The sequence below is a fragment of the Lampetra fluviatilis genome, chromosome 33, assembly GCF_964198595.1.
Source record: "Lampetra fluviatilis chromosome 33, kcLamFluv1.1, whole genome shotgun sequence".
In the NCBI taxonomy this organism is placed as follows: Eukaryota; Metazoa; Chordata; class Hyperoartia; order Petromyzontiformes; family Petromyzontidae; genus Lampetra; species Lampetra fluviatilis.
The window spans coordinates 5135091-5152298 of NC_136307.1; the positions used below are offsets into that span (position 1 = coordinate 5135091).

General features: G+C 41.6%; 1 protein-coding gene across 1 annotated transcript in view; it reads left to right on the forward strand.

Moving 5' to 3' along the window:
- The first annotated feature begins 6038 nt into the window (after nt 1-6038).
- CENPE (centromere protein E) overlaps nt 6039-17208 on the forward strand; it is a 37343-nt gene continuing 26173 nt past the window's right edge. Inside the window, exons 1-15 of the mRNA XM_078871715.1 lie at nt 6039-6176; nt 8363-8448; nt 8900-8989; nt 9509-9627; nt 10384-10503; nt 10620-10701; nt 11997-12064; nt 12199-12264; nt 12558-12609; nt 12753-12840; nt 13004-13136; nt 13884-14003; nt 15782-15928; nt 16431-16533; nt 16811-17016. Coding sequence (XP_078727841.1) covers nt 6124-6176; nt 8363-8448; nt 8900-8989; nt 9509-9627; nt 10384-10503; nt 10620-10701; nt 11997-12064; nt 12199-12264; nt 12558-12609; nt 12753-12840; nt 13004-13136; nt 13884-14003; nt 15782-15928; nt 16431-16533; nt 16811-17016 — 1533 coding nt within the window. The 5' untranslated portion in view covers nt 6039-6123. The remainder of the gene's footprint in view (nt 6177-8362; nt 8449-8899; nt 8990-9508; nt 9628-10383; nt 10504-10619; nt 10702-11996; nt 12065-12198; nt 12265-12557; nt 12610-12752; nt 12841-13003; nt 13137-13883; nt 14004-15781; nt 15929-16430; nt 16534-16810; nt 17017-17208) is intronic.

Sequence of the window (17208 nt, forward strand, 5' to 3'; positions counted from 1 at the left end):
AAAACGTCAAATCTAGAACAAGGCACAACATTTACAATCTGAGTACGACGTTTTGCCAGTAATTACAACTAGCTTCATAAGGAACAGGTGGACTTCTCCACAAATCACGCCCCTATAACCCAAAAAATCACGCCTCTATAACGCCTCACACCTCTATAACCCAAAAAAACTTATGAACAATCCTCGTGTTTTGCAAAATTTACCGGTCCAAATCGAGTGCTCGTTTACATATATGCTCGTGTAGTATTTAGCCGACATTGGTTATTTTGAATGCCTAAGTTTGACATCGTGCCTACCGCATCGACGAAGACTAACGTTGACAGGGTGAACCCTCATTCATCGCTCTGAATAAGGGTACACGAATGGGACGGTGATGGCAGAATACAAAAGTCTGGAGGACAGGGAACCCATAAATATGATCCTGGCGTGAAGCCCAGAAGGATCTTAATTCTGGACTGCTTATGGCTGGGTTGCCATGGTTTGGTGGTGTGAACTCTAAAGAATGTGCTTTGTCTTTCAAGAACGCGAAGAATGCATGGTCGGCTGAAGGGGTGGCATTGACTATTAATGTTTACAGTACGTGAAGTTCTGAAGCCTGCACCTCACTCGATCTTATCATTACGATGGACAAAGCTTGCTATTGAACTACAGTACTGTTGTTTGCTTTGAAAATAGCGCATCACCGAGCCTCGCGTTCAACACCGAATTCGGTGATCGCGCGCCCTCTGGTGGCTTCGAGGAGAATGAAAACAAGGCAGTCGGGCGCGGCTACTTTGAAAGGCTTCTCGATATTTTTGTAATTTACAATGAGTTCAGTTTTTGCCGAATCGTATTCTAAACATGTCCTGGTATGGCTTGGCTAACTTCATTTCTATTTTTGGCGGCACGTCACATCTGCGGCCCTCTGCTTCGCCAACCCGAGTTGATCATGAAATATTGCATTAAACAAATGCTGCAACAACAACAAAAATAATCCCAGAAGGTCGTGTGACCAATGGAATTTGTAAAAAAATAATGTGGAGGGACATAAATGGCAAGGAGATGTATCCAACAGTGGGCTGTACATGTCCACACGTGTGCGCATAATATTAACACATGCACAATATACACAGTACATGACTAACATGTCCAGGATTTATTTCACTTGCTCACGCCTCTGCGAGTGGAAGGACGTCCCAACTGGAGGGGTCCTCTGGAGGGTATTTTGCAGAGGTGGGACAAAGTCATTGTTATGCAAGTCCAAGTCGAGTCGCAAGTCATCAAATTCATGACTCGAGTCTGACTCGAGTCCAAGTCACATGACTCGAGTCCACATCTCATAGGTGGGACAAAGTCATTGTTATGCAAGTCCAAGTCGAGTCGCAAGTCATCAAATTCATGACTCGAGTCTGACTCGAGTCCAAGTCACATGACTCGAGTCCACGCCTCTGGTATTTTGCCTACTCTTACACACTGGCCAGACGTCTTGGAAGAGTTGGAGTGCACACGCTTTACCTCACCACACGCGACATGCGACATGTGGATCGACTCTTTGCACTCAACTGTTGGGTGGACAGGCGGAGATTTTTCAATAAGAAACACGAACAGTGAGTGGTTCATGGATTGCAAGTCCAGTGTGCTAACCATTACACCACGGTCGCTTCCCACTTTAAGATACAATATACAGCAGAAAAAAGACATCCCCATATATAATTGGGCCATTGGGGATCGTGCCTGTTTGCAAGCACTATCCCAAGTCTGAATTTAGGTTATAGAAATCGCAATATATCTCAAAATCACGGGTTTTAAACCCCCTTTTTGCACATACGGATTTTTTTCAGCAAAATATCCGTGACAAAATTATTTCCCCATTTTTTATTTAAATGTATGATTAGCTTTGTAAATATGTGTCTGATATGGTTTAACCAAAATCGGTAACCTACAACTTAAATCGGTGTACAGAATGTGTGAGCCGTATAGGGCCAAATGATTTGGTGACGCTGCTGCTGTATTGACTGGTGCACAGTTAACAAAAGTCACCTATAACATCGCCTTAATAGAAAAAAATATATATTGGCGAAAATTTTACAAAGGACAAGTTCGCTCCACAGCCAAAACCAAGCCTGATCTTAGGGGGTGAATGATTTATGGCGATTACCCAAGCTGCGAACTGAAGGGGAACACAAAGTCAAGGCTTTCGCACTGACAATCTTTGAGCGTGGAACTTTGTGTAGCATGGCGAGGTCTGACACAACAATGTTTTAACATACTAAGCTCCTAAACACTTGGCCAAAAGAGCTCAAAAGCACCACATTTTCTGGAATGGAGCCTAAAAAAAGCTGCACGACATTTCATTAAATTTTTTTCATTAATCGCATTTCACGACGGCTTAAAAAAAACACCCCAACTGTGTGCAAAAATTGCTCAATCTGGCGACCGTGCCGGCCTACAGGGTCAACCGTCTCAACAGCGAGACGGTTGCTTACATGGCCAAGACAAATGCGCGACTGTGGGCTTAGCAAACGTTGATACTGGAAGGGTTTAAACTTACGAGTGGAGGCTGTTGTCTTTTGGAGTCGAGGATAGGAGTCAATTTACAATGCTGTGCAGTACAGGGTTTCATGCAGAGCTGGGATATCCGATTATTTAGGTAATGGAATGCTCTACCGATTATCGATTCAAGTACTTGCCTGCAGTAAATGGACAGTTCCAAATTCGGCCCTTCGTATGCCGTTGAACGGGAGGTGATGGGCGCGGTTTGGTGCGTCATGGGCATAATCAGCTGCGTCGCACTGGATATAGCGTGTCGGGGTTTCCCACCGAGAGGCGGGATGTGGTGGCGATAACACATTTTACGGAATCCCGAGCAATCCACTTCATTAAATATAGTTGATTTACATTTTAGTCGATAATTTGACACAATTGAATAATCACCCAAGCTGTTGTCTAGGGACTGTGCCAGCACTTAGGAGGAGTACAGGGTGGTTCAGATGTCTTGTGACCCCCCAATTAATTGACCCTAATATTTTTTTCCTTTGCTCTTTCAATTCTCTTTTCACAACCATTTGTATAGAAAAAATACGGTTTAGATAATTAAATGGGGGTCACAAGACATCTGGACCACCGTGTAGATTGCACATGGATTAAACAACTGATCCTTATGGCGGTACCCCGGGGAACCAAATAATACAAAATAGCCGAGGCAATTAAATGTTTTATTTCTGGAACACTTTTTTTCCCAGGGGTGTACTTAACTCCGCGACTGGGGTACCAATCAATTCGAAATCAGTGCCACTCCTCGATGTTGAAGCGCCAAACAGCATTTTAAAAAATACGTTATCGAAAAATTCTGCTTTGAATAGGGCACCGTGTACAGCTCATCGAGACGAGTCGATTGCCGCATCGCCGACCATCAACAGACTAAAATGACTGCATCACGGACATTATACGAGAGCCGGGTTGCGATGGTTCACCTGGGTAAGGTTCAAATGTACGCTCGATCCAAACCAGCAGGGCAGCGGAGTGAAATGTCCGGGGCAGGAGGGTCCTGAAACTACTTTCTGTCCTGGCTTGATCAAAATATAACATTGAGTATCTACATCATGGGACCTCCTTTGCCAGTACCAAATATGAGAATAGGTTTTCCCCTTTTTTATGGCAACAAAACAGGTGTTAAGATGTTTAAACACCAAACTTAAACCTTTTACAAGGAATCATGTCTGCATTAACCACAATACTTGTGGTCAGAATGCAAACAAAAACGTACTCTGATAATGTATGCATTGTCTTTGAAACTGATTCCAATATTATTTTTTGAGAAACCGCATTAAACGTGTGAAAATGTCTCTGTTGGCGTTCCTCAAGAGATGCAAGGATTCAAAAGCAACGCCAAAACACAGTTAATTAACATTAAATGATTGCAAAGCGAATACATCATCATTTGAGTGACTTAATGAACACATCTAAATCATTATGGCGTTAAAACTTACAAATTAATATTGGAATGAAATTGATACAATCACATTATAGGATGACAATGTTATTGTTTTTTTAACAAAAACAACATAAATCAACAAATTCAATAAATTGATTGGGAAACAACGTACACTTTGAAATGAACAATTTGAAAATGAAACGATTGTTAATTTGACAAACAACGAATGACTAGTGATATGATATCAATCCTCTCTAATGGACTTATATTTGTTCTTGCACTAGATAAGACAATCGTTGTTGAAGATCAGAATATGAATATGTATTCTCACTAGAGGAATCCGATGAGATTTCAATATATTTTTCCACAGATGTCCACTAGGGGCGGGTAAGAACGTTACAACAACAAACACGATAAGAGCGCAAAGTACACGGAAAAATATATATTCTTGGTTCTTTCGGTGAATACTCTTAGGTTTTTTCGGTAAAGTCACGTAGGTAAAAGTAAATAAAAATATAATAGAAATAATAATAGAAATAAAATCATAAATCACGACGTTTCGGAGGCAACACAAGTCTCTGTCATCAGGTGGGACCGTCACAGCTGAATTTACTGTATTAAAACTTTAGGGGCCGTCCATAAATGACGTCACGCGATTTTGGACGATTTTTGACCACCCCGCCCATCGTCACACGACGTCACGAAAGGTCAAACCACCCTCAAATATGACGTCACAAAGAGCTCTGACCCCCCCCCCCCCTAAAAATAAAACATGCTTCAAATTGCTTTAAACTATTGTCATTGTAGTGCGTATTTAATGTGCCGCTGCACTCTGATGTTGTAGGAGAAAACATTTATTAAAAGTATATTTAATTAAGTAGAACGTGTTGTCTATATTTATTTAAAGTTGCGTATCTTGATGTAACGTCACATTTCTCAAACCCCCCCCCTCGTCACACATCGTCACAAATGTCTGACCCCCCCCCCCCAGGTGCGTGACGTCATTTATGGACGGCCCCTTACCGAAAGAACCAAGAATATGAATTCACGAAAGTTTTAAGTCTAAATTTACACGGAAAAAGGTAAACAAATCACCCAACAAGAACATACAAATAAAACTAAACAAGCCCCATCGTTCCAGGCAAAGCCCACTGAGGTATTAACTTTTTTTTCAGATAGAGCCATTGGCCGAAACGTTGCCTAATACTGCGACTCGTTCAAGGCTATACAACGTAGTGCTATTTACGAACCATATCGAGTTGATTGTGATGTATTCATCAACGTTTTTTTTTGGATTAGATCACGTAAGTATAATTGTGTCGTTAACCCGCCACCACCCGACACAGCCAACCAGTCAGGTTTGTTACGTAAACAAAATGTGCCAATTAGTTACTGCAAACCTGTCAACCTATACGGTTTACTCGTATTCATGTACATGGACATTGAGTTTTCAGGTCCATACGGCGTCCAGCCGTTTCAATACAGGCAACAAACAAAAAAGTGGAGGTGTTTGTTTCTCCCTTGTGATGGGACTTTGTAATAATAACGTTTTGATTTACAAGGGCACGGGGTGAACAATAAGGTCTGAATTTAATTTTGATTTAAAGCTTTCGTGACTGCAGGGATTCATGTTATTGGTTATTTCGGTAAAGTCACATAGAAGGGAAACAAAAATAAAATAAAAATATAATCTTTTTTATTGTATTGTTAAATAATAAAAAATAATATTTGTTTGTTTGTTTTATTATTGTATTGTTTCCTTCTACGTGACTTTACCGAAAGAACCAAGAATATAAGGTCTGAATTGGTCTGTCATAAGAATAAGGGGTTGTTGACAGGTATACAAGTCTGCAATAACCACACGTACTTGTGGTGAAAATGCAAACAAACGTGCTCTAATGGCATTGTCTTTGAAAATGATTGGCAGACACCAAAGACATCAACATTCTTTGGGGCCTGGTCTCACTGCCAGTGTAGATTGTTTTTTTTTAAACTTAGCTCTCATCCCAATTGGTCAAATTGTTCAAGCCTCTCGACCAATCACAGGGCCGCCTGTGTCAGTTTAAACTTGGCCCCTCCCCCTCTCGCAACGGTCGTCCTAGTCGATGCCGATGCGGGTGCGAGGAGGTTTAAAACAAATTTTCCTCATAACTTTCGACGCTTTTAAAGCAGAAATTTGTTTTAATTCATAAACAAGTGCGAGTTTAGAGATGGGTGAGGATAATGTCAAGGTGTGCGTCCGCATACGACCCCTGATACAGAGGTTTGTAAATTGCATGCGTCAATTTGTGCGGCGTTTGCGATGTGAAGACGGCGTTAGTCGCTCTCTGCCTGTGGAGTTTCCGCCTGTTAATTGTAATTCTGTAACGAGAGAGTTCATGTTGCGTTCCTTGTTATTGAGGGTTGGCGATGGTAGTTAATAAGTTTTGTTCTGTTTCATGGTATCTCCCTCGCCTCCCATTAAAACTAAAAAAAAATGTTGATGCCGTTCCGTAACAACTGCCTGAGATGTTAATAACCCGAAGTGTACTTGGACGTGTTCCCCATATACAGACATGTAAAGTGTGTGTGTGTTTGTAACGAGCATGTTATGTACATGACTTATTTAGCTAATTTGTACATAGGGCCACACAAATGGGTCAGTCGCAACCCTCATCTTTCCACTTGTTCGCCTCTCACATCGGCAATTCCATCGGATCATCTCTCATTTCCCCGATCTCTTACGACGATAACCTGGCGCAACTTTATTTATTGATAATTGTTTTTTTACCCTTTTATCTGGCAACAAAACTGACACCTTTTTTACATGGAGTCATGTTTGCATTGACCACAATACCTGCGGTCGGAATGCAACAAAAAAAACACAACTCTGATAATGAATGCACTGTCCTTGTGGTCAATGCAAACATGACTCCTTGTAAAAAAAGTGTCAGTTTTGTTGCCAGATAAAAGGGTTAAAAGACCAATTATCATATTTTGCTGCTGGCAAATGAGGTTCCAATGGTGACATTATTTATTATTGTGGTTCAGCAATTTTGTATTTTAAAACCAAGCATGGTACACAGCATGTTACACCGTTTTAAGGTAGAAAGCCTCCAATCCGCACGTAAAATAAAACAACTGATGCGATCAAAATGGTTTAACACCCACTAACTACTGCTATGTATTTTCGTGCGAAACGCCGATATAAAGTACATGAGGGGGGAATTAAAACAATTATGGCTCGGGGTATTTTGTAAGCACAGATTTGAAATGTCAAACGGAAGCACGCCCATGCCTGAAGACTCGTTATCAAGACGTGGGTTGGTTATTGTTAGTTTGACGTACCGTATATGATTTACGAATAAAATGGTATGCTGTTACTTTATTGAAAGACACAGTCTAGGAAATGTTACTTTTATCCATTTCCAGATCTTTATGGGTTAAACAAGTACTGTAATGCAATTTGGGAGCATGATGTATAAAAGCAAAGCTTGTTTTATATTCCACACGTGTCATCAATGTTGTTTAGGATTGCGAACTAAATTTCCATTCTACCTAGACGAGGTTATTTACTACCTATGTTTATACAATTTCCTTCCCTCCCTCCCCGTGTAACGTGAACGTAACGTGCTTGCTGCCATTATCAGCTGTTTTGGCCGGGTCACCGTTTCAAAAGGGGCATTTTGGCTTAATGGGCATTAACTGCAAATAAAACTGGCAGATATCCTAACTTTAACTTTATCACAGTGTGTGTTTACAGGGATGAGCTAAATTGCAAATGTTTTGAAGCTCAATGTTTAAGCCTTGGGATTATTGTTTAACTATTAAATGGAATTATTTCTAGCAAGGCCTTAATCGTTTTACATTTGTATTAGTCATATATTTTAACAATAAACATGGGATATTTTACAATTTTAAAGCCCAGAAACGTTTCTTGAAATGCAATGTTCTAAAAGTAATTTAAATCAAATGTACTGTGATAATGTTTTAATTGTGTACAATTTTAGTCACCGTTTAGTGTTCTTTCGGTAAAGTCACGTAGAAAGAAAATAAATTTAATAATAATAGAATACGACGTTTCGATTGCAACACAAGCAACCATCATCAGGTACGAATGATCATCATCAGGTACGAATGATCATCATCAGGTGTTAGCCACTCTCTGGGTTGTATTGCATTATATTTCTAAGTTTGCTATATTTGTTTTCTCATTCATTCGTACTTGATGATGGTTGTTTGTGTTGCAATCGAAACGTTGTATTCTATTCTTATTTAATTTATTTTCTTTCTACGTGACTTTACCGAAAGAACCAAAGAGTAATTCCTGCAGTCACGAAAGCTTCGAATCTAGTTTAATTTTATTTTGTATATTTTAGATTTTCACGTTTTTTTTACAATAATTTTTGATGGAGAGAAATGATAATGTGATGGCCTCATGAGCTTGTGTTGGTGATGTCTGTCCTTCAGGGAGACCAGTGGCAGCAGTGTCACGTACTGGAAGTCAGACAAACACTCCATGTCTCAGATTGACAACAACAAATCTTTCATATTTGGTAACTCTTTGTTCACACTGCACCACCACCTCGCATCACATGGGGATTCAAGCAATGGGTTTTACAAATGTGGCAAATTAAAATATATATTCACCATCGTAAAATATTATTGTTACAAAAGAGAAAAAAAGCCATTGGATGAATAGACATGTATTTGTTTAGATTTCCGCAACCTTCGGACAATTATTTGCACAGTACAATTGGTAGTTCTTGCAGCAATGTATTATGCAAGCCTGGAAAGAAGATTTAAGTAGGCCCTGCAAAAGTTGCAGGATTCAGATTGTACTCTGTCCTGTGTAATGTATGACCCATGGAATTAAGCAATTTGGCTTCTATAATACATTTTAATGAATGTATTGTGACCAAAATGTCAACTCGCTGGGCTGAGTCAATGCGTGTTCTATTTATATGCTCTTAGTAGGATTTGTATAACCACCATTTTTTTTTTCAGACCGTGTCTTTGGCCTCGATGAACAGACTTATGATGTGTTCGATGAAATTGCGAGGCCCATCATTAAAGCCGCTGTCAAAGGCTACAATGGTAAGGCCCATTGCATCTGAGAGATGGCCAAATTTGCAGAAAAGTGGTGTCTGCCAACACATGAACTTGTGCCTGTTTTGTAGGTGCGATGCACCTCTCTACTGTGCCACCGGAACCACGATGGGGCTGTGCTGAACCAGCGCCAGTGTTTTCCCAATGCAGAAACCGTGCTGTGCCCTTGACATCACGCGCTATGAATGAGTTGAGATGCATATAGATGACATTGTGATGCTGTGTCTTAATTGTTTTGGCTGACTTTAAACGCAATGAACATGTCATTAACCCATACCTGACCCTGCTTGACTGTGAGCCATGTCTTGTGATGTGAGTGTATCATGGCTCAACACGGCAAATTGTCGAAAACTACCCCATATCATGAGGGCCCTGTGCATGCTCGGCGTTGTTGTGCCTGTGGAAAAGACGCATTGGTTTGATCCTGTTGACTGATTACACATTTTTTTCGTGGAGTGAGAAGTTGCTGGACACACTTTAATTCTAACAAACTCGTTCCTCATGTAGGTACCATCTTCGCTTATGGACAAACGTCATCGGGGAAAACCTTCACAATGATGGGGTCTGAGAGCTACCCAGGCATCATCCCCTTGGCCATGAAAGAGGTTTTTGACGTCATTAAAAATGTAAGTTTGCCACCATTGTAAACTGCGATGAAGTTTTTTTTATTCCATTCGTACTGGTGTATTGTTAATGCCAATTCAGTGGAGAATGATGTTGCATTTTTCATTGAGGAATGATCATCGTTTGGATTGTAGTACACAAACTGTTTTATATCTTTGTATTTATCTTATTCGGCACCAAAGGGTTTTGTTTAAACTTAGAGAACTATGAGCATCTTGCATTTAATTCTTGATTTTTCTGTTTTAATGCATTATTACACTCACAATACATCAAATCGCGTGTTTAAAAATTGCTACATGTTGCATATGGTGGAGTGGTTCCCTGCGCTCAGTCTGATAATTCTATTCCTAGCCATAGGTTGCATCTTGCAAGTGATGTCAGGACTTGTCCTCACCCTTAACCCTTCACAAACCCACACTGACCAGTGGTCCAACATGATCAAATCATCCCCCAGGCCACACACAGTGTGGGGAAGCCCTCATCCAGCACTGGATTGACATGCTGTGAATTGTATCTTGCATGAATACTTTTCAGGTTAATGGAAACCATACGGCCAGTGTAGATCGTACAATAGCAAAAATGAATTCCCATATTGAAGCTTAACCTCATAAAGATGTGATTCATGTAATTGTTGTGTCTGTGTTCCGCTGAATATAATTCAAATATTTCAAGCAGGTTTTACAAAAACGGTCAATTCAGGATGAGTTGTTTGTTTGATCTTCCTGGGTCTTCTGCATGTTGCCATCTTTATTTTACAGCTGCCGGGCAGAGAGTTTCTCCTGCGCGTTTCTTACATGGAAATCTACAACGAGACCATCTGTGACCTGCTGTCCAAAGACAAAAAGAAGAAATCACTGGAAATTCACGAAGACGCCAACGTAATTCCGACATGCATCGTTTTATTTGAATGCCTCGTGGACATGCCGCTGTTTTTCTTGTCTGATAATGTGTGCCAGTGCCAGCGTGTGACGAGGTGTGCTCCACTCTGCCACAGAGGACGGTGTACGTTGCTGATCTGAGTGAGGAGGTGATCACCAGCATAAAGGACATTCTGGAGATTATGCGCATTGGCGAAAGTAAGGGATATCCCATCTACCCGTCTATTTAAGGAATGAAACGGGAGGATTTCTCCACAAGTCTGGCTATCGCTGATGAAGCTAGTTGTAATTACTGGCGAAACGTGGTAATCCGATTGTAAATGTTGTGGATTTGCTCTCCAACACACCGGTGTGCTGTACTCGTAACGAATTGGCATTTTTTGTTTACGTGACAAACCTGACTAATTGGCTGTGTCGTGTGGTGGCAGGTTTAACGACACAACTATTTACATGATCTAACCCAAAAAACCTGTATTATGGATGATATTCTAGATTTGAAGTTTTTGTGACTGCAAGGATCCATACTCTTTGATCCATCCTTTTTGGTTATTTTCTACCTACGTGACTTTACCGAAAGAACCAAAGAGTATGGATGATATCTTATTTGTGCCAATGTTGTCTTTTCAATTTGAACTCAACAGAAAACATCTTGGCTTAATTGTCATTGAGAGGAAAACAATCTAATAAAATGCTCCAGTGTTGTAGATAATTATACTGTACAGTATTACCTCGTTATTCATGAGCCTGCTATGCGCAATTCTGGCTGTCCGCGAATCGTATGTGGAACTCTACACGACTGCATCGAGAGAGAGAAAAAGTCGGATTACGTTATGAAAGAGAATGTAATGTGATAAAGTGATTAGATAAACAGATGAGAGCAAGACATTAGAGAACTTCTCGAAGCTTTAGAAGCATCTGTAGATATTACGTGTACAATATTCATAGGCCAATATTATTCCCGAAATTTGCTATTCTCGGGTATCTCCGGAATTTTTCCCTCACAAATAAGAAGGGATTACTGTATATTTTAGGCTGTCCAACACAAGGTAGGAACTTCACTAATGAAACAAAAATCCCATAAACTTATGGTGAAGCCGGTCGATATGGCACTCCATTGATATCACTGTTAAAACGCTTCTGTATTTTCTGCTACAAATTCATTCCAGTTACATCACTAGAGGCTGAGTAGCAAGGGCTGTGGGACCCAAGAGTTTTTCTCTTTGTTCGAAAAATATATCAGTCGAGTGCATCTTTACAACACAATAAATTTATTACAGATTCAATGCAGTGACATCACGAGAGCACACTCACGATGGAGCACCTTACTTGGTTATTTTAAAAGGCATTTGTGTTCTTTAAGAATTCCAAACTGGTGTCGTACATATCTCTGTACATAGCCTAGGTATAGTATATGTCTGCCACATGAGGCATTTTATTTTTGGAATGCATCTTTCTTTTGCACTAGTGATCGCTTGCTGTGTTCCCTCTGCCAGAGAACCGCCACTATGGAGAGACCAAGATGAACGATCACAGTAGCCGGTCCCATACGATCTTCCGAATGGTAAACTGCACTCGGGCAGGCAAATGTGGTTTGTGCCTGGCCAGCCAGAGCGTTAACCCAACGGGACATCACAAATGCCCTGTGTGCACTGGTTTGGCCACTGACGTACCTTTGCACTGACGTGATGTATGCAGATCATCGAGAGCCGGGAGAGGTCACAGAGGGAGTCGATGGATGGCGTCATCGCCGTGTCTCACTTGGTAAAGATTGCGGCAGTGTTGAAGCGATATGTCGTGTCGGTTGATCTTTATTGATTATGCCAAACTAATGTCTGGGATTATGTCGGTGCACCAGATGTACTGTTATTCACGTGTGAGCAATTCATTATTTGTCCTTAAAATAAGGAATTAACTCAAAGCCAGTAATAAAGATGAAAACAACGTTTGGTATATTTTTCTAAGTGACTTTAAAAATAGATTCAAAAGCACTATCTGATTTTTCAGTGAGAAATTACTTTATGCAATAACGTTTGTCTGTCTTAAATTTTTTCAAGAATTTGGTGGACTTGGCTGGCAGCGAGAGGACCAGGCAGACTGGGGCAGAAGGTAACATTACTGCACGTGGTGGTGCTGTGTTATTGGAAAAAAATAATTAGCATCATGAAACCAGTTAGTAAAATGTTTATAACAATGTCTGTTTGTGTTTGTAACTACACTATTTGTGTGTAACTCGTTTTAAATTTTCATAGGCTTGAGGTTAAAAGAGGGATGTAACATCAACAGAAGCCTCTTCATCCTGGGCCAGGTCATTAAGAAGCTGAGTGAAAACCCCTCTGGGTAGGTGTGGCTTCCAGCCCAGCATTGACACAAAGATTTAATAAATTGTGAAAATTGAATCTTTACCCGTCAAGTAAGAATCTGTTCTAATCCATGCACTACTTATAGTGACTCGTCACTCACCTTGCATGCCGTCTGACTTATGCCTCTCTTCCCTCGACAGGAGTGTGTACCTAAACTACCGTGACAGCAAACTTACAAGGATCCTGCAGAACTCATTGGGGGGGAACGCCAAAACGGTCATCCTGTGCACGGTCACACCAGCCGCCCTCGAGGAGACGCTCAGCACCCTAATGGTACGGAGCAGCCGCAAATCAGGGCTAAGAGGAAGTCTGTAAGGGAAATTGGAGGTGTTGGGGTATGGCCGGGTCGCTCTGATTCTGGCTCTTGTAGAGAAGCCTGTATATGGGGTTTTGTAGTGGCCACCCGAGCTAAAATGTAATGTTGTGCCAGTGGAGATTCACGGTTTAAAGCAGTGGTTTTCAACCCATGGGTCGTGCCCCCTGGGGGGTGGAACGTGAGCGCCATGTTGCGACAACCAACCACTAATATATAAAATGAAACCAGTGCCTTGTTATAACACCACCTTGACCAGAGGTGTGGACATGTGATTCCTCTGTGCATTATGGCCTAAGTAGCCTTAGTGGTGTTTCACATTGAAAGGATAAGATTCAATAACCTGGGCGTTTCAGAGCAGGTGAAGAGCATCTTCTTTGACCCTCCGTTACACTCTTGGATACTGCTGCCATCTAAGGAGTGGTCAATCCCTTTTATCCAGCTCTGGTATTATTGCTGATTTGCTGAATGTTATAATTGGTGGCCGACAGGATGGATTACAGAAACACTTTTTTTTACAAAGTTGCAAAACCTCGTTTATTTACTGCAGGACAGTTTAGGACCGTGATAGTTACACTGTAGAATCCTCATAAAGCTGGGAAATGTTAAGGTATTTGATCTGATCTGTGCTCTTCCATCTCCACTGTCCATGTTGTCTCTTACTTTTTGTGTGAACTTAACGGAGAATGTACTTGTGGTTGTGACAGTTTGCCAGCACGGCGAAGAACATGAAGAATTCTGCCCATGTGAACGAGGTGATTAATGATGAGGCCATGCTGAAATGCTGCAGGAGGGAGATCATGAATCTGAAGAAGGAACTGATGCAGGTGAGTGTGGTGTTGTTTGCGTCCAGACACCATCAAGGGGAATTTTAATGTTCCCTTGGTCAGCCATGATCTCTCCACTTTTGGGATGTGAGGCCTCTCCAAGCTCTCGCTATTGATCAGTCTTGTGATGTAATCATGCATCATACTTCTTTGCACCAGCACATCTCATTGCTTTGTCTCCTCTGCGGTGAATGTACTCTTGGGAGTGTTCTTTCTTTGGCTGCCACTTTGTCATTAGTTTTAGGGATTTGTATTACCGAAATCAACTTAGCTGGCAAAATGATGTATCACTGTTGAATTCTTCACAAAGTGCTATACGTGTTTATGCCCGTTCCAAGCGGAATCAAGATTGGTACCTGCTCTGAATATGCAACTGGTAGTGCAGGGCTGAGCAGCATTGGCAGCAATGGACTGACTTGCAAGGCCTCTGATGATGGTATGGCTAGCGATGGCGATTTCTAAACTGACGATTATGGGAGGGAAATGCAAGGTGGAGTGGAATACAACATTTAAGCACTGCTTGAGTTGCCAACAGCCCAGCTGGCACAACGGGCAGCACAAGTCTGGCACAGGGGACACTGGTCAATCGTGATACAGTGGCTTCTCATTCCAGAAGCACTACATGGGGGCAACACATTACAACTATGGGCCAAGAATGTCTGTTTGTGTGTCCCGCCCGTGACGTAATTCCACATGCCGCACCCCCCCCCCCGTCATAATATTCATGAGCGGATTTTTACACTCGCGCAGAAGGTAGAGCGGAAAAACTTTTTTTCCGCAAATTTGCTTTAAGTTTGACGTTTCTTTATTAAAAGTGAATCTAAAAATTATTCGACGCAGCAACAAAGTGGATTTGGTGTCTTTCTTTATTCAGCACTTGAGACAAAAGGTAAGTCTAATTTCAGCTTCTACATTATGGTAAAATAGACATTTCTCGGTGATTTTCCAGATATTGTATCGATTTCCAATTTATAATAGTAGGTTTTTACCCTTTTAACTGGTACAAAACTGACACCTTTATTCAAGGCATCATGTTTGCAATGACCACAACACAAGTAGTCAAAAAAGCAAACAAAAAGAAGCAACTCTGATAAGGATGATAATATGCACTGTCCTTGAAGTTGATTGGCCCACACATGATGCCTTGAATAAAGGTGTCAGTTTTGTACCAGTTAAAAGGGTAAAAACCTACTATTATATTTTGCCACTGGTAAAAGAGATCTCATAGTGATTTCCAATTTATTTTAACCCCAGCGAATAAAGTATCAGAGCAGTGAATTTGAACAAATTGAAGATCAGTTATATACAGTGCTACAGTGACATGAAGTGAGGTGTTTTATGACATAGTTTTGTGCAAGATTCACTGCCATTAAATTTACACAAGATGGGCAAAGAAGCTTGTAATACATAATGGCTATGCTTGTTCTTGGGGTCCGTTAAATAGGATTTCAGAGGTTAATTGGCAATATTTTATTTACGGGAGCCGATTTTAAAATTACTGTATGGTGTGGTATTGACGGCCAATATCCACAAACAAGTTGTCACAGGCAACTCCAGGATGATGGTTACCTGGTGGTCAGCATCGGGCAATGCAGCAACATTCTTTATTTAACTTTTATTCCTAGCTTCATAAACCCACATTGACCAGCATGGTGAAGTGTGGTGAAATGACATGTACGGCGTGGGGGAGCCGTCACCCAGCAGAAGATGACACATGAGCTTTACATGTACATCGACGTTAATCGCCGTTGTTTTGGTAACGTGTTACTTTCCCGCAGAAAACGCAGATGCACCAGGCTCAGGCGCAGCAGCTTGCGGAGCGCGATCAGCTGCAGAGAGAGAGCGAGGAGCGAATCCGCAGCCTCAAGCACATGATCATCAACTACAGTGTTACTGCTGCGGGCGCCGCCGACGACTCCGCGTTTGTGAGTTTCCACGAGAATTGAACGTCCGTGCCGCCAAAGCTCCGCGTTTGCTGGCTGCAGGGTGTGGCAAATTGGGCTGTGGCTTCCACGGGTGCTGTTATGCCTTCCCAATGTAATGTAGATAATAATTTGAATACACATAGCACCGTAAAGAGATAGTCACAGTGATACTTCTGGTTTTGCCCGTGTATGCGTGGAGAGCGGTAGTGTAGTGGTGTTGTGTACTGCGCCACAAATCCAGCAATTGAGTTGAATTCCCGCTCAAGACCAATAAGTGGCAAATATTTGAACCGGTAATGGGCCTCCCCTAGGTAGACTCATCCTTAAATTAGTACCTGGGGTGGTGTGTAAATATCAGCATTGGAGGAGTGCTGATGTTTAGTAGTCTGTAGTGTTGGCCACCCTCCCCCTCGTGTGCCAGGCCCAATATGTGCTGACTATCAATACTTGCCCCAACAGTCTGTTAAAGGCTACATGGGGGATCTTTGTCATTGTTGTACAGGCAAGACCAAAGCGCAGGGAGACATGGTGTCCCGGTCTTCTGAGATCTCACGCCAAAAAGTTCCGGGGCAACAGCAACATGACAGACGATTTGGACTTGACCTGTAAGTCACATCCCCAGCTGCACCCATCATGTTTTGAATTAATTCATCGCTTATTTTTGTCAACATTTTTTGCTTTCTAATTTTCAAGCTCTTAGTTTTAACATCTCTTTCTGTTATTCTAACTTTCACATAAAATGTTTATCAGTTGCACAACGCGTAATTTTATTTCTTCTCCCTCACGATTGAATACATTGCATCATGAGCGCAAGATTCTCTTTTACCGTGCGCATCATTGCACGCCTAGTGCGAAGTGACACCCGCCTTACATTTTACGCAGCAGCCACAGACGCGACTCAGGGAGAGGACACGCCGGATTCATCGCTCCTAGACGTCAACAAGTCTTTAGGCTCGGTGTCTGTGCGCCGCAAACGCGGGTCCTCGGCGATGGTAATGGTGAGGGATGATCCCGAGGAGGAGGAGTCAGAGTGGCTGCGAAGCATCTCCTCGGAAGACAGCCCCTTGTTTAGCAAACTGCAAGCCAAGGTGAGTGTCGCCCGTTCATTATTCCCGCGTCGTTTTGGTTTGCACCTTGGAAATAGTTTCATTCGATCTCTCGTTTATATTGTACACTTCACAATAATAAAAGCATCTCGGGGGTGCTTTACTTTCAATGAAATGTAGAAGAATTCCCAACAATTAGAATAAAAAAATATGCAACATTTAAGTTGGTAAAGT